The sequence below is a fragment of the Miniopterus natalensis genome, chromosome 2 (genome assembly GCF_054644295.1).
Source record: "Miniopterus natalensis isolate mMinNat1 chromosome 2, mMinNat1.hap1, whole genome shotgun sequence".
Taxonomy (NCBI): Eukaryota; Metazoa; Chordata; class Mammalia; order Chiroptera; family Miniopteridae; genus Miniopterus; species Miniopterus natalensis.
The window spans coordinates 152,984,642-153,001,116 of record NC_142082.1 but is presented as its reverse complement, the minus strand read 5'-3'; the positions used below and the strand labels follow the sequence as shown (position 1 = coordinate 153,001,116).

The 16,475-nt window shown below is 44.1% G+C and overlaps 1 protein-coding gene across 3 annotated transcripts in view; it reads right to left on the bottom strand.

Annotated features, from left to right (window-relative positions):
* The window catches only part of TMTC1 (transmembrane O-mannosyltransferase targeting cadherins 1), a 236,810-nt gene extending 220,571 nt beyond the window's left edge, over nt 1-16,239 (bottom strand). For 2 of the 3 annotated variants that reach the window (XM_016199096.2, XM_016199095.2), the window contains exon 1: nt 15,935-16,239. In XM_016199096.2, coding sequence (XP_016054582.2) covers nt 15,935-16,239 — 305 coding nt within the window. Of the gene's footprint in view, nt 1-8,910; nt 9,295-15,934 lie in introns of those variants that run through there. The other variant, XM_087814742.1, reaches the window with a different exon arrangement.
* Nucleotides 16,240-16,475: the final 236 nt, after the last annotated feature.

Sequence of the window (16,475 nt, the reverse complement as noted above, 5' to 3'; positions counted from 1 at the left end):
TTATTGAAGTAAACCCACACATCTGGTGTCCTAAGTATTGTGAGTGTGAGTAGAGGAGGAAACAGGAGTATTCTTTTCAATGTACAAGGTTGCGTCCCACCATTAGTTATAAAAATGGCAATAAAGAGAAAGCAAGACATCTAATAAGCCAAATCGCTGATGCGAATGACTATTCCAACGGGTATGATACTGCAGATTATAATTTGGGATTACAAATAACAGCACCAGTTTTAAAAAGGGGACAAAAGACTTGTTACTTTTCTAAAGTATTTATTATTCAACCATTTGAAAAGTTTAAAAGCATCATTAAATGTAGTGTTGTTATTACTACATCACTACTCTTTTATGAGGTACATACATTCCTTTCCCCTTCTAAAAATGACATAAAATGGTAGGCATGAGTCACCTTAGTGGTCCATATGTATCATATCTGAAAACACACAGGTGGCATCCATCTAGATTATTATTTCTGGAAATGGGTTAGGACAGAGTACCTGGTATTTTTAAGTAAATTCGATTAGATCCCAAAATATAAAAACAAGTTGCTGACTGGGGGACCACTGCAGCCATAAGGTCACGGTATGAAAGCCTCTCACACCATACCTAACATTGGAGAATCTAAAGTTTGAGAAACCACCTAGAATCTCGAGTTTGGAGAGTTTCCTCATTGTCTAAAAAGATGGAGAGTGAACTCTCCAAACGATAGACAAGTGACTATGAAACAAAATTATAACAAAATTTTAGAACTTATCCTATTTGTGAGCCCTAGGGAAAAAAGTCTCTGATTTTGGGAGCCAATATGGGTTTACATAAGAGAGGTTTAACTGATCAACCTAATATTTTAACAGGACAGGGGATGTGAAAGACACAGCACATCTTTATTTTAACAAAGGCACTTACAAAATCAGAAGCTTCTTGTGTGCAAGATCGACTAAGACAGATTTGTTGCTCACACGAAGAGTCTCAGAATAATAAATCAATGTCTCCTTCGATGGAGACCTCCAGTGTATGTCGTAGGATTCTGATATTATCTCTGGACTGTCCAATATTTTTATCAAAGACTGAAATGAATCTATAGTGTATGCTAGCTAAACTTGCAGGGGGTCTGTAACTGGGAAGGAGAATTACTGTCCTGAGAGACTGCCTGATGGAGACTCACAGAGAGTTTAAATGCCTGAAATTGCTAATTAATTCTAACATAGAATATGGGTAAGAATAAAGACCCACATTTAGATCTAAAAGACAACAAAATACTAACCCATTTCCAGAAACAAATAGTATTGTCCAAGGGCTGCTAGTTTGCCCTAAACTCAAAGAGTTATTGTGTATTGGATATCAAAGCAGACCAAAGCACTAACAGAGAGGGAACCAGGTAAGTCAAACTATTATTTTTCATTTTGATTCACTCCAACAGATATTTATTGAGTACTTACTACATGTCAGGTATGATGTAGGGCCCAGAAATACAAAGAGAAGACATGGCATCTGCTACCAAAGAGTTAACAGCATAGTAAAAGAAAGAGAGGCACTTAAATAGGTAATTAATGGTTAGTTAAAAAAAAATTCTAGTAAGTTGAGAACCTACCAGGTGCAGAGATAGGGAAGAGGGAGGTATTCTACCTGTGGACAGGAATGGGGATGTGAGTGGTATGCAATGTGGGACAACAGCCCCTTTGAGTGTTATTTAAATGCTGAAGGACCTGTACAGGAGAGCTCCAGGATACTAGGGGAGTGGGAAGGTCTCAAGGTGATATCTCAGGAAGGGAAATTAGAGGAAATCCGGGATGCTCAGCCTAAAGAAAGATGACAGAAATGATACCAAGCGCTCCAGGGGAGTGGATCTTTGCCATATTTATGGTTATATGCACAGTGCCTAGCGCAATGCATGGTTCATGGTTGTCACACAATAAATAAATGAATGGATGGAAGTATGAATGAATGAAAGAAATACTGAAGCAGCCCGGCCAGGTGCCTCAGCAGTTGAGCATCGACCTATGGACCACGAGATCGCAGTTCAATTCCCGGTCAAGGCACAGGCCCTGGTTTCGGGCTCGATCCCCAGCAGGGGCCGTGCAGGAGGCAGCTGATCAGTGACTCTCATCATTGATGTTTCTATCTCCCTCTCCCTCTCTCCTCCTCTCTCTGAAATCAATAAAAATATATTTTAAAAAAGAAGGAAATAGTGAAGCAATGCACTTATCCTAAGTAGCTCCCAAAGGGGAAATTATGATCCAATAATAATGTTACAAACACACTGCCCAAGAGCTAAGTGTAGCCTACAAACTGTTTTGTTTCACCTGTATACATTTTCTTTTTTTAATACCAACATTTTTAAAACAGGTGATTTCATATAAAAATTTCCAGCTTCTTTTCAAATATCAGAAAACCTGGCAACTCTGGGCTGCATGGCTGCATGGAAATATTTGGGTGCCCACTGAGATGGCACAAGTACTCACAATTTGCCACAGTGCCTGCCAACTACTAAGAGGCAGACTTCAGCTCAAATAAAGAATATTTAAAACTAGAATAGGTATTGGATGACCATAAATGTCCATGCAGAAGCATGATAACAGCCTACTTTAAACACCATCTAAAAAGAATGGTCTCTCAAGTTCCACATTACCCTGAATATACCTCCATTACAGCATTTACTTAATTTTATTTATTTATTTTGAAATATGTTTTATTGATTTTTTTTTTTTTTACAAAGAGAGGAAGGGAGAGAGAAACATTGATTTGAGAGAGAAACATCGATTGGTTGCCTCCTGTGGAAATGAACCTGAAACCTGGGAATTGAACTGACGACCTTTTGGTGCACAGGACAACACTCAACCAACTGAGCCACACCAGCCAGGGTATCAATTGTCTTAAACTCTTTTACTATATTCTTCAAATATTATAAGCATTTTACATACATTGTAAGAAGCTGATTTCTTTTCATCATTGTATCCATCACACTTAGCCCACAGTAGATTGCAAATGAAGGTTTACTGAATGAACAAATAAAACTTACGATGACTTGAAAGTTGGAAAAGATCACCTTTCCCTTCCAGTGCTACAATCTCTCAATTCTATTTGATTTAGCCTTCATTTCTCATTGAAAGCTAGGCCAAGCAATAGGAAATAAAATATTTTCTTCTGAAATAATCTTAATAATCATGTTTGAATGGTTGAAAGCCATCCAGGTTTTGGCAAATATGAACGCAAAAAGTCCCTCCTCTGCCTGAACTCCTCTGCCTCCTTGTAAAACGGCCCAGAAAGGCAAAGCCATAATGAGCTCACAGCAATCAGAGGGTACCAATCCCCAGGACAGGTCACAGGGTCACACAGTTTGGCACCAAGAAGTCTCAGAAGGAGGGTGGGGAGGGGAGAAGAAAGCGCCTTTGGCTGCCCCTGAGTCTCCTCACACTCTCACAGCCCAGACCTCTAGATAAAGCCAATTCCTCTCTTTTAATTTTCTTCTTTGAAAAATAGCTCTGGTTTAGAAAAACAAAAACAAGCTGTATCTCAGGAAGAGACTTCTACTAGGGACTACACTAGGGTCCTTCCTCAAGGGGACCCCCACCCCACCTTAGTCAGACAGCTCTACCTTTAAGAAACCGTCCGAGGTCTGGAAAACCTAGGAGGCCATGACTCTCCATTGTAGTGACTCAAGTCTGTTTTTTGGCCCTGAACCTGAAGTTTGCCTCGTATATAGATCAAGCAACATAATTAATAAGCCACCACCAATGATCCTTGTGGGTCAAACATTCTGATTACCACTGTGTCCCTGCTGCCTTCATGGTAAATGCACTCGCTTTGGCTTTGGCAGCTAAGCTCTGCAACTTGGCCTCTGGCACTCCAGGAGCCCATCACCCCCACTGAAACCAGAAAGCCCACCTCAATGGCAGCATCTCCCACATCACACTTTGCCTTCAGAAAAGAGCCAACGCAGAGCTTCTCCAAGCTGCAGGTGCTCCCTCACCAATGCATCTCTCAATGTCTCAGTGAAGGGAAATCACTTGGCCCCCTCAGGGAATAAAGTAGAAAGACGGGTGGAATGTATTTGCAGGCAGCATGTCATAAATGCACCCTAACATTCCTATCCCAATGAGCTTTTGGATTTCTTTCGCTACATTATGTCAGGGAGACTTTGGCATCTCGACTCCATTCAATATAGGTTCCCGTTGAGTCCCAGTGGTTCCCAGGATTCTAAATCACCTGGTATGGTAGCTGATTCCCTGATCCCATCCCAAAATATTCTTAGTCAGTAGATCTAAAATGGGGCCCACAGCTCGGCCACAAGCAACTCAGTGATTCAAGACAGGTGATACTCAGAACAGAGACAGGGGTCTCAAAGCTAACGGGAAGGCTACAGATGGTTGCCACGCTTACCGGAAAACACCAGTTTTCTCAGTAGTAACACAACATACATTCTTTTCCAATAAGAACTACAACCAGGGAAAAGAAAAAAATTAAAGGTTCCCCTTATCATCTGTTTCTGCTGGTGGGTTCCAAATGATGGGTTCTCCAACACTTCCCTGGTGCGTTTCCCCAGCTCAGCACTAAACACACAGCACATTCTCCCGTCTTCCTCTATCACCGTTTGTTTCCTTCCTCCCATCTCTTGCCATCATCACTGCTCTCAAATGCTTGCAGGTGGTTTCCATAGTCCTCTTAGATCATTCAACCAATAAATAACAACATCTGGTTCTTCTCATTTTTCCCCCACGACAATCCCTTTGGCCCTTAATCATTTTGGTTGCCCTTCTTCTGCATCCCCTTCAGTACCAGGAGCAAACCAGCAAATCATCATCACTTACTATATCTAAAGAACCAAAGATGTGATTCACAGGCACCAGTGCAAACAACAGGGCAGAGGAGAGACTGGAGCTCTGAGGCAAAGGCAAAATTCATGGTTTGGGTTTGAGATCAAGACATCACATCTTCACCTGGCTATGAGGAAGTTATAGGGAGGGAACAGAGGAAGGGGAGCTAATCAGGAGACCACACCCCAGGCAATGGGCAGTTACTGTCACTATCATCACATAAGTACTCAGGGTAACAGCTGCGTTGAAGAAAGAGTGAGAAAACTGAGGACAGGATGACCACTAACCATATCTAGAAGATTACAAGTCTCAGGAGAAAATCTTCAAAGAGAAGCAAGTAATGAAAATTAACAGAACAACACCAAGTATGATATAGTTATAACTGCAACTGAGTTGTCAATTTTTAGCAAACTTTTTTCTTTAAAAGGTCCATGTTTGGTGGAGTTCCAAGATGCAGTAAAATTCTGATACTGACTACCCAGATTTTGTGGTAGGCAGTGAGACAGACATGAGCACAGCAATGATAACGGGCCAGGTACAGAAGGTCACCAGGGTGGAAAGCCCCAGGTGCCTAGCAAAAGACAACTGTAGGGTGGGACCTTGTCCCCAGGGTGACCTTTCCCCCCCTAGCATATGGGTGGTCTTTCGGTTTGTACCCCCTGACCTCTCCTCCCTAGAGATTACATCTAGGCCTCAGTGTATTTCAGCTCCAGGCCCAGAAAAGCAACAAAACCAGCCACAGCTGACCTCAGGACCAGCTGCATTGGATAATGACCCCCGCCCTGGTGCCCACCAATCAATCAATGGAGACCACAACCCTGGAAGGACACACCTGGAAAGCTGCTGAATATTCTATGGAGACCTTCCCTGAGACCTCTCCTAAAATCTCCATCCTTAAGACCCTTAGGAGGAGGACCCAGAGAGTTCTCCCTTCAGGAAACACACCCCTGCCTTTCCCTTCCCTTCCGTCCCCTTCCTCCAAGAACCTTACCATTACCTTCCTCACTCTCAAGCTCCAAGGGCCCTTCCTTTGTCTTTATAATTGTTTCCTAAGCCCGTTTCTTCTACAATTACTTCTTCCACTGCTGTGATCTTATAAATAAAATAAATGTTCTCTTATAGCCTGAGTCTAGGTTCTGAATTCTTTCCTAGCCAGAACTCAAGTACCGAGGTTGCTGAACCCAGGTCTAATCTGGTCCCACCGGTCTAACACCTCAGTGCCATTCCCGCCTCCTATGACAATTTCACACTTGAAGACAAAGTCCTGTACAAGACTCCCCCCACCACTTCAGAACCAGCTGCAACTTCAATGGTTCCCAGGCCACCTGCATGTCTGACAAACTGGCCAGAAATTCAGGGGTTCCCACAACTCCCTCAGAAACAATGATTTGCAAGAACAACTCACAGAATTAAGGAAAGCGCTATACTTATAATTACAGTTTTACTATAAAAAATACAAATTAAAAAAAAAAAAAAGTCCAAAGAAAAGACTCATGAGGTAAGGTCTGGGAGAGTCCTAAAGACATGTGTCCATGTTTTCAGGACACATCACTCTCTCTGTGTACTGATGTAAGATTACCAACTAGGGAAGCTCAATCAAGTTTCGGTGTTGAGTTTTTAATTGCGGTTTCATTATGTAGGCTGGTTGACCCATTGGCCATGTGAGTGAACTCAGTCTCCAGCACCCCTTTCTCTTCCAGGAGGTTAGAAAGGATGGCTGATATCATGTGACTCTAAGTTCCAACTCTCTAAACACATGGTTGGTCTTTCCAGCATGGCCAGTCCCCTTCTGAAACTATCTGGAAGCCCACCAAGAGTTACCTTCGCTTTAGCATAAACTCAGGTGTAGCCCCAGGGGCCCACCATGAACAATAGATGCAAGCCTATCACTCCGGAAATTCTAAGGTTTAGAGTCTCCTTCCGAGGCCCCTGGGACAAAGACCAGACACATTCTTTATTGTACATAACTCAGGGAGAGGAAGTCACTGTCATCATAGTTCCTTTGAGAAAGTTTTTTTGGGTCCTTAGACTCCATTTGATACAACCAGAAATGATCATTCATGTCTACCTCATTGACTGGGGAAAAAACAACCACTCCTTATAGACAACAGGTCACTGGCATGGATGACCTTTAGTCCCCTGAGAGCAGGGTGTGGAAAAAACTCCATGTGATTCTGGGATTTGCTTCAGAAGATACAGCTGCTGCATCTAGCCTTAAACTTTAGAGCAAGCACCCAACAACCATTATACTTCAGTATGCCAGGGAAGAGGAGCTTGATTCAAAAGTGCTAAAGATCTTCATTCTCTGCAGTCCCAGTCCCAGCAGGTTACAATAAAGAGCCACACTGCCCCTTTCAGAATCAAAGCTGCCTCCTAACTGCCCAGTAAGCAGAATCCACTAGAACCATCTGTGTGTGTCTCGGAAATTCCTTGCCTGCCTCCACTTTTCTCTTTGACAGAGGAAGATTAAAAAGGTAAATAAGCCAAGAAATAAGTCAAGCAGGTTTTTTTAAGTCCTACCTAAATATTTACCTGAAGAGGTCAAGTATTCACAAAAATGATGAATTCATTCTTTTAACAGTAATTTATTGAGCTCCTACTTTGCATGCCAGGAACTGTTCTGGGTGCTAAAGATACTTTGTGGAGCTCACATGGTGGTGAAAGGAGATAAAAACCAACACTATATGATGCCAGGTAACAGTGAGGGCTACTGAGGCAAAGGGGTAAGAGAGTAAGGACGAGACATGGAAGAAGGAATGTCTGCTGTTTTAGATCGGGTAGCCAGGGAAGGGCTCTGCGATGAAGTGACATTTTAGAAGAAACCGAAGGTGGTGTGAGAGCAAGAATGCACAGATCTGGGGGAGAGCATTCCAGGAGGAAGGAACCAGTGCACAGGCCTGGTAGCAGCAGGTTTGGCCCTATAAGGAACAGGAATGCTGTTCACAGAGGTGGCCACAGGTTAGATCAAACAGGGCCTCGTAGAACAGATACCATTTCTTATCATTTGGAAAAGGAACACTGCCATTATATTGGCATGATTGAGCATTTGAATGACTACATAGTCAAAGTTAGGGAAAATATGAATGTAGCTCCAAAGGAAGATTGAAAAAACATCTGTTGATTGGGAAAAGAAAAACAAAAAAGGACTGTTTCAGAAGATGTTCTCCAAGCCTTCATTCAGAAATTCACCTATAGAAACCCTCAGGAAACAAAAATATATTCCTCTCATTCCCCCTCTTCCTATACTACCAGACTATAGCTAAAGCCTATCTTACATCGAAAGCATATCCTAGTAGGCAACAATTCACCTCCTCCTCCTCCTGGGGTTTCTACAATAATCTTAGTTCAGCATGAAATTTTCAGAAGTTTTTTTTTTTTTTAATTTTTCTCTAGAAAACCTTTTTGGCCACCAATCATATTTTTCCTTGGCTGTATCCATCACTAAACATTCTAGACAATCTAGTCAAACATCCTAAACAATCTTTGTCTCCTATCACAGACTGAGACAACCACCTTATCAGTCTTGTAGCAGTAACCTATCTCTCAAAATGAATTCCCATACAAGTCAAATTAAAAGGAACAGAGCCCAAAGGAACATGCCACCATTTCTTTTAGGTTTTGAGCATAGAGGCTAAAGCTCATTTTCATAGTTAGCATATCATTTGTGACTAAAAGATGCAAACTGCTGGGGGGGAAAAAACACACACATGAAAAAAAACCTCTCCAGATCCAAACATTAAAATGCTGCAAATCCTTACAGCTGTACATATTAAGATAGTCTATTTTTTAACTCTGACATTTTAAACCACCCACTTTCACTCTTATGGTTTACATTTCCATCAGAAGCCTTCATTAAAATAAAACTTTATAGCAAACTAATAGAATACTATGACCGAATAGCCTAAATATGGAGAGAGAATGAGTTTAAGGTCCTTTAATTTGCCTTAATTTCCCCATCTTTAAAATGGAAAAGTCATTGGTTCTTTCTTGTTGAGGGAAGCTTTGGTTGCTTCCTGATATGCACTGGCTCTGCTAACCAGCCAGCAGGAGCATCTTCACAAGGAAGGGGCTAGGGAGGAAATAAAAAGAAAAAACTAAGCACCTTTTAAATCAATCAAAGCCATTTTTCAAGGCAGGGGTCCCAAGCATCACAGGGTTTGGCTTTGGGTCAATGCAGCGTCTACACAGTGTCCACTGTGTTTCTCCTGATTCCGGAGTTAAAACCAGGTCATGGCTAGTGAAGGGTAAAGAAGCAAAATAAAAAAGGTTACTGCTGCAGATTAACTTTTCACAGATGTTTTGATTTTGCTCTACAATGGTCCAAAAATATTCCTATGTGCCCTTGGAAATGATCTTATCAAAAGACTAAAGGTAAAAATTTGACCAGAAACAGAAATTCATCAGAATTCTAAATTCACTTCAAGGAGCACAACAAGATGACCATTTGCAAGAAAGAAAAAAAGAGAGAAATCATGAACGTGGACAACAGTGGGGTGGTTTGGGGGGGAGGAGAGGCGGGGAGAGGTAGAAGAGGGCATAGAGGGGATAAGTGGTGATGGGAAAAGAGAAAATAAAATGTTATTTTTTTTTAAATGACCATTTGTATCAGTTAAGGTTTGACCAGAGAAGTGGAACTACCGGAAACGATACAGCAGGACGGATTTATTATAGAGACTTGACCTTTCATAATTGTGGGAACTGGTTAAATAGTCTCTGGAAGGCGCCTGTTTTGGTGTCTGCAACAGCAGAGGAAAGCCAGCGGCGCTCGGAGGAAGGACGGATGCGCCTGAAGCCAGGGGAAGGAAGGATGGGCCGGAGCGCACGGAGATGAGCTAGAATATGCCTCAACTCCACGTGCCTCAGCTCCACGTGCCTCAGCTCCACGTGCCTCAGCTCCATACGCCCCAGCTCCATGTGCCCCAGCTCCATGTGCGCCAGCTCCATGTGCGCCAGCTCCATGTGCCCCAGCTCCATGTGCCCCAGCTCCATGTGCCCCAGCTCCATACGCCCCAGCTCCATGTGCCCCAGCTCCATACGCCCCAGCTCCATACGCCCCAGCTCCATGTGCCCCAGCTCCATGTGCCCCAGCTCCATGTGCCCCAGCTCCATACGCCCCAGCTCCATGTGCCCCAGCTCCATGTGCCCCAGCTCCATGTGCCCCAGCTCCATACGCCCCAGCTCCATGTGCCCCAGCTCCATGTGCCCCAGCTCCATGTGCCCCAGCTCCCTATGCGCCAGCTCCCTATGCCCCAGCTCCATATGCCCCAGCTCCATGTGCCCCAGCTCCATACGCCCCAGCTCCATGTGCCCCAGCTCCATGTGCCCCAGCTCCATGTGCCTCAGCTCCATACGCCCCAGCTCCATGTGCCCCAGCTCCATATGCCCCAGCTCCATACGCCCCAGCTCCATGTGCCCCAGCTCCATGTGCCCCAGCTCCATGTGCCCCAGCTCCCTATGCGCCAGCTCCATATGCCTCAACTCCTCAGGGCCTCTCAGGCTCCAGCCTTCAGGATGCGAATGGCTTGCAAAGGGGCCGGCGCCCTTCCCCACAGAGCTGCGCACTCGCGGGCGCCCCGATTCCAGGTGGCTGAAGGAGGCCCGGGGAGCTGGGCCCCGGCTCTACCCCGCGCCGGCGGCAGGTGAGCCGGCGTCGGAGGCCGCGCCAGCCTCCCGAGTGGAAACGCGGCCCCTTCGCTTTCACTTTCCAAATCTCTAACCCAGTACAATCCAGGAAAGGAATTTCCAGGAAACACAGTTCCGGTTTAGCTAAAACAAAGCCACCACATCTTGATAAGCTGCCTTCATTTCCCATTGTGCCCCACCCTCCAAACTGATCAAAAGCAGACACTCTGACAATCCATTTCTTCATTTCAAATTCAGCCCATTTCTTACTTGAGAAAAACCATGAATAGTATTTTTCTATACAAGCAAGCACCTTTATAATAATAAGCACCATGCATATTTATTTATTTATTTTTTATTCTTATGGGAATTTCTAGCTCTCCATATGTGTAACATTCATTCATTGGATCAAAGATAATATAGTACTTTTAATAAAATAGAGGTTTGAGTTTTGCACTGGGAAAGACCCTGTGAAGGGGATGAAAAGACAAGCTACAGAGTAGGAGAAAATATTTGCCAAGAACATATCTGCAGAAGGACTTGTACCTACACTGTATTAAGAAGTACACCATGAACATGTGGATCTTGTTACTAGGATGCGAAGATGGTTCAACATACACCAATCAATTAAGGTGATACACCACATTAACAAATGATACAAATAACATGCTCATCATAAATAGATATGGGGGAAAAAAAAATTCAACATCCTTTAATGGCAAAAACTAGGTTTTGAGAGAATTTACCTCAACATAATAAAGGACATTTATGCAAAGCTCACAGCTTACATCATACTCAACAGTGTAAAACTGAAAGCATTTCTTCTATGATCAGGAACAAGGCAAGAACGCCCACCTGGGTCACTTCTATCCACTTCTATTCATCGTAATAGAAGTCCTAACTAGAACAACGGACAAGAAAAAGAAATAAAAGGGATCTAAATCAGAAAAGAAGTAAAATACGTCTGTTTACAGATGACATGATCTTATATGTAGAAAACCCTAAAGACTCCACCAAAAAGCAATTAAAAATAATACATGAATTCATAAAGTTGCAGGATAAAAATCCAGTATTTAAAAATCAGCTGCATTTCAATACACTAATACTATCCCAAATTAAGAAAACAATTCCATTTACTATATCAAAAAGAATAAAATATACTTAAGAGTAAACTTAACCAAAGAGGTGAAAAACTTGTACACTTAAAACCACAAATCACTGATGAAAGAAATTAAAGATATAAATAAATGGAAAGACATCACATGTTCATAGATGGGAAGCCTTAATATTGTTAAAATGTCCATACTGCACAAGGCCATCTATAGATTCAATGTAATCCCTATCAAAATCCCAATAGCATTTTTTAGAAAAATTGAGAAAAAAAAATCATGAATTTCACACTGAACCACAAAGACACTAAATATACAAAGAACAATGCTGGAAGCATCACACTTCCTGACTTCAAAATATATTCCAAAGCTTGAGTAATTAAAACAGTATGGTGCTGGCATAAAAACAGACATGTAGACCAAAGGAAAAGAACAGAGAGCCCAGAAATCAACCCATGCATATAGGATCAAGCGATCTTCAACAAGGGTGCCAAGAATACACAATGGAGAAAGAATAGTCTCTTCAATAAACAGAACTGGGAAAACTGATGTCCACATGCAAAAGATTAAAATTGGACCCATATCTTACACCAGAGGTGGGGAACATCTGGCCCGCAAGCCATATAAGAAGAAATCATTTGGCCTGGCTCTGTCCAGGCAACCGCAGGCGGGACTCAAAATTCAATAAATCTAGGAGCTTTTTTCATAGCTAATTTTTAAGTTGATAATTTTATATGGTCCATGAATGACATTATAAATATCCAAATGGCCCTTGGCAGAAAAAAGGTTCCCCACCCCCATCTTACACCATACACAAAAACCAATTCAAAATGTGTTAAAAATTTAAATGTAAGACCTGGAACTATAAAACTCCTAAAAGAAAAACATAGGGGGAAACCTTCATGATATTGGGTTTGGCAAATGGTTTTTTAGATATGCCATCAAAAACACAAGCAATAAAAGCAAAGTTAGACAAGTGAGACTACATAAACTAAAAACCTCTGCACAGCAAAGGAAACAATCAACAGAGCAAAAAGGAAACCTACAGAATAGGAGAAAATACTTGCAAGCCATATATCCGATATGTTATTAATATCTCCAGTATATAAGAAACTCTTACAACTCAAAGCAACACAAAAACAAATAACCAGATTTAAAAATGGGTGAACCACATAAATAGACATTTCTCCAAAGAACACATATAAATGGCCAACAGCTATATGAAAAAATGCTAAACATCACTAATTATCAAAAACCTAATCATGCAAATCAAAACCACAATGAGATATCACCTCATGGCAAGTGAAGGGTAAAGAAGCAGAAAAAAAAAAGACGTTGCCAACGATGTGGAAAAATTGGAACTCTCATAAGCTCTTGCGAGGTATGTAACATGGTGCAGCCACTAAGGGAAACAGGATAGAAGTTCCTCAAAAAATTAAAAATATAATTACGATACGATCCAGCAATCCTACTTCTGGATATATATCCAAAGGAATTGAAATCAGTATCCTGAGGAGATATATGCACTTCCATGTTCATTACAGCATTCACAACAACAAAGATATGGAAGCAACTGAAATGTCCAACGTCAGATGAATGTATAAAGAAAAGTGGTATATGAGTACAATGGATTATTCAGCCTTTAGAAAGCAGAAGGAAATCCTGCCATATGTGACAACACAGATGAACATGGAGGACATTATGCTAAGTAAAATCTACCATTCACAGAAGTCCACTTATGAGGGATCTAAAATTGTCTAACTTATAGAAACAGATGGGAAGATGGTAGTTAGCAAGAACGGGGTTGGGAGAGAGAGCAGTTGCTGTTCAACAGATACATAGTTTCAATTATTCAAGAGAAATTAGTGTTAGAGATCTACTTAGGTACAACATTGTGCCTATAGTTAACCATGCTGTGTTGTACACTTAAAAACTTGAAGTGGTAGATCTCATATTAAGTGTTCTTACTGCAAAATAAATAAATTAATAAATAAAATTTTTTAAATGGTTTTAAATTCTCAAAGATTTTTGCTGAAATTGGCCTAACTTAAGATATAGTTAAAACAGTCTGCACATATTTAAAAGGCCACTTGGTGTTTTACCAACTACCTAAAATAAAAATTATAAAGACATAATCTATGTATAGCACCTAGGCCAATGCTTAGGTCACACTGAATAGTTAATAAGTGTGATTTTCTGTCCTTCTTTGCAACAATCTTTAGAGTTGTGTGGGTCTAGCATGGTTTATGTCATCCCTTATACAGGCCCTGCATTACGCTATTGCATGTCTGGTATAATTTCACCTCAGTTGACTATGTAAAGGAAACTTCCAGGTCTTATTTAAGTCAACACCTGTGAGCATAGAAAGATCAGTTCACTTTGTGTTTCTGAAGAGGCACCCATCCCTTTCCAATTAGTGCTCTGTTGCACCCTAGATGTGGAACTCGATCTTCTCAAAATATGTTTTCTTTAAAAAGTATACATTACATAGCCAGTAAGATACACTGTACAAAGAGCAATGCATCTTAGACACCAAGCTGCTTTTTATAACCAGTGGTCACAAGAGTTGCCCCCTGCCCCCCAACTCTCCTTCCCCTTTGCCCCTGGTTCCTCTGCCTACCCCTCTACCATACCCCTGCTAACTTTCCTATTCATCAGCAGTCGCGCCCCATTGTCTACTTCCTTAGAGCACTCCTCTCTTCTGCCCCTACCATCTCCTGCATGAATTAAAAAAAAAAAAAAAAAAAAAAAAAAAGAACTTTTTAGAAAGTCAAGAAGTGAAAACATTCTTCACCATTGAGCAGAAGCATTTGACACTGATCTTTTTAAATGGAAAATCTCAGACCAGGGACCTAGATGGTCTCCATGGCTGTTGTAAGTCCAGCACACCTCATGCTGTGGGCTTCCACCCCTTAAATTAACCAACAACTCTCACTGTAATAGATTAAAAAGCAGGTCACTTTAGAAGTTAAACATTTATATTTGTACCATCTAAGGAGATTTTAATGAAACATTCGGAAAACTAGAAAGTAACTGAGCAACTAACTCTAGCTGGAGGCCAGGGAGAGGTCTCCTGACAGGTGGCTGGGATGACTTACAAAAGGAAACCACAGCAATTGGCAACAATTCATGGGCTTTTGACTTTCAGCTGAAAACCAAAACCACTTTCCAAGAGGACAAATGTTTATAAAATATTCTCTTCAGAGTCAAATGTGCAATTTCCTCACCCTCCTTAAAACATTAAACTTTCAATGGAAAGAATTAAGTCAAACGCCCATGAATTGTTGCCAATTGCTACGGTTTCCTTTTCTAAGTCATCAGAGCCACCTGTCAAGGGACCGGCCTCCAGGCCAGGGCAGGCTTCTCAGACGGCCTTCCCGGGCTCAGATAACCATTACCATAAAGGCGGGCTCGGGTTGCACCCGCTGAAAGGGCTTAGGACGCTGAACATACTGAACCAACATCATTTCAACAGCTCCATCCGACACATCATAAGCTTAAATGCTGAGCCAAATTATAAGGGGTTGCGTCAAGCTCATGATGTACGAGAGAGCACTTCCCTCAATTCAGCCCTCTCCCCTTCCGTCAGAAGCGAGCTCCCTTTTAAATCCAAGGAAATTCTCCACCTACAAAAGCCTGGCGTTCCCTCGGGTCCCTGCACACTTGATTCACACCAGAAATGCTGAATCATGACTCCGAGGTTGTAAAATAAAAACTATTTCGACTGGGACGCCAGGACGCTCGGAGGAGCCCACATTCCTGCATTCCTTTGCTTTCCACCTTCTTAAAAGTCTAAACCGGGGCCCTTTCCGCAGACTGGAGAGGTGTCCGGGAGCGGCCGAGGCTGCGGGTCGGGAAAGATCCTCCGCGCGCTCTCCTGCTGCTCCCCAAAACTCACGCAGCCCCCGCAGTTCCCGCCTCCCGCCGCGTCTCCTCCTCAGGGGACTGATCCACGCCCCGCCTGCAAGGCTGCCCTACAGCCTCCGAGGAAATCCCAACTTGGGAGCATCACCGCCACAGCCACCCGTTCGGAGCTTCTGCGGCCCAAACCGGTCTCGCTAGACCCGGTTCCCGCAGGGGTGGGGGTGCGGGACAGGTCCTCCAGCCCCCCTCGCAGCCCCGGTCCGACGGACGAGCCCGCCGAGCGCGCAGACGCTGAGAAACTCGATCCCAACTCCCCAGCCCGCGCCTCCCGAACCGCGCGGGAGCCCAGAGGCGCGGAGCCGAGGTCCCCGCAGGGGGATGGCGCGCACAGCCCGGGGAGGAGCGAGGCGCGGAGGGGAGAGGGGGGCAAGAAAAGAAACGCCCCCCAAGCCCGTCCCGCAACTTCTCCCAGCCCGGGCTGGGGAAGTGAGGAGGCGCCGCGGCGGCTGCGCGCGCGGGGCGAGGACTCACTTGAAGGTGAGGACGCAGAGCGGCCGGTAGGACTTGTGGCTGGTGTTCTCGGCCATGCCCTTGCCCCAGAAGTCGTTGGCGAAGACGCTCCAGCGCAGCGGGGCGCCGGGCCGCAGGTCGGGGTTGTTCACGATCGCCCACACGTCGTCGTGCACGAACTCGCCCTGCAGGGAGCGGCCGTAGCACAGGCAGCTCGCCCCGGCCAGCAGCGCCGCGGCACCGGCCGGCGCGAGCCCGCAGTCCCGCCACCGGGAGGGCGCGCGGTCCCCGCCGCCGCCGCCTCGGGCACAGCTTGTCACCACCATTGCGCCGCCACCGCTGCCCTGGCGTCTCCCGGGCGTCTGGCATCCTCCCCGGCCGGGGCCCCGGCGGCGCGCGGCGGCTGCCTGGAGGTGGGCTCGGGCATGACGCGGCGGGCACTGGACCTGCCGCCGGCGCCCTGCGCTCCGCCGCCGCCTGCGCCTCGGAGTTGGCCCAGCTGCAAATAAACAGCAGTCCCCCCGCCTCCCTCGGCCATCGCCACCTCCTCCGCACCACTGCG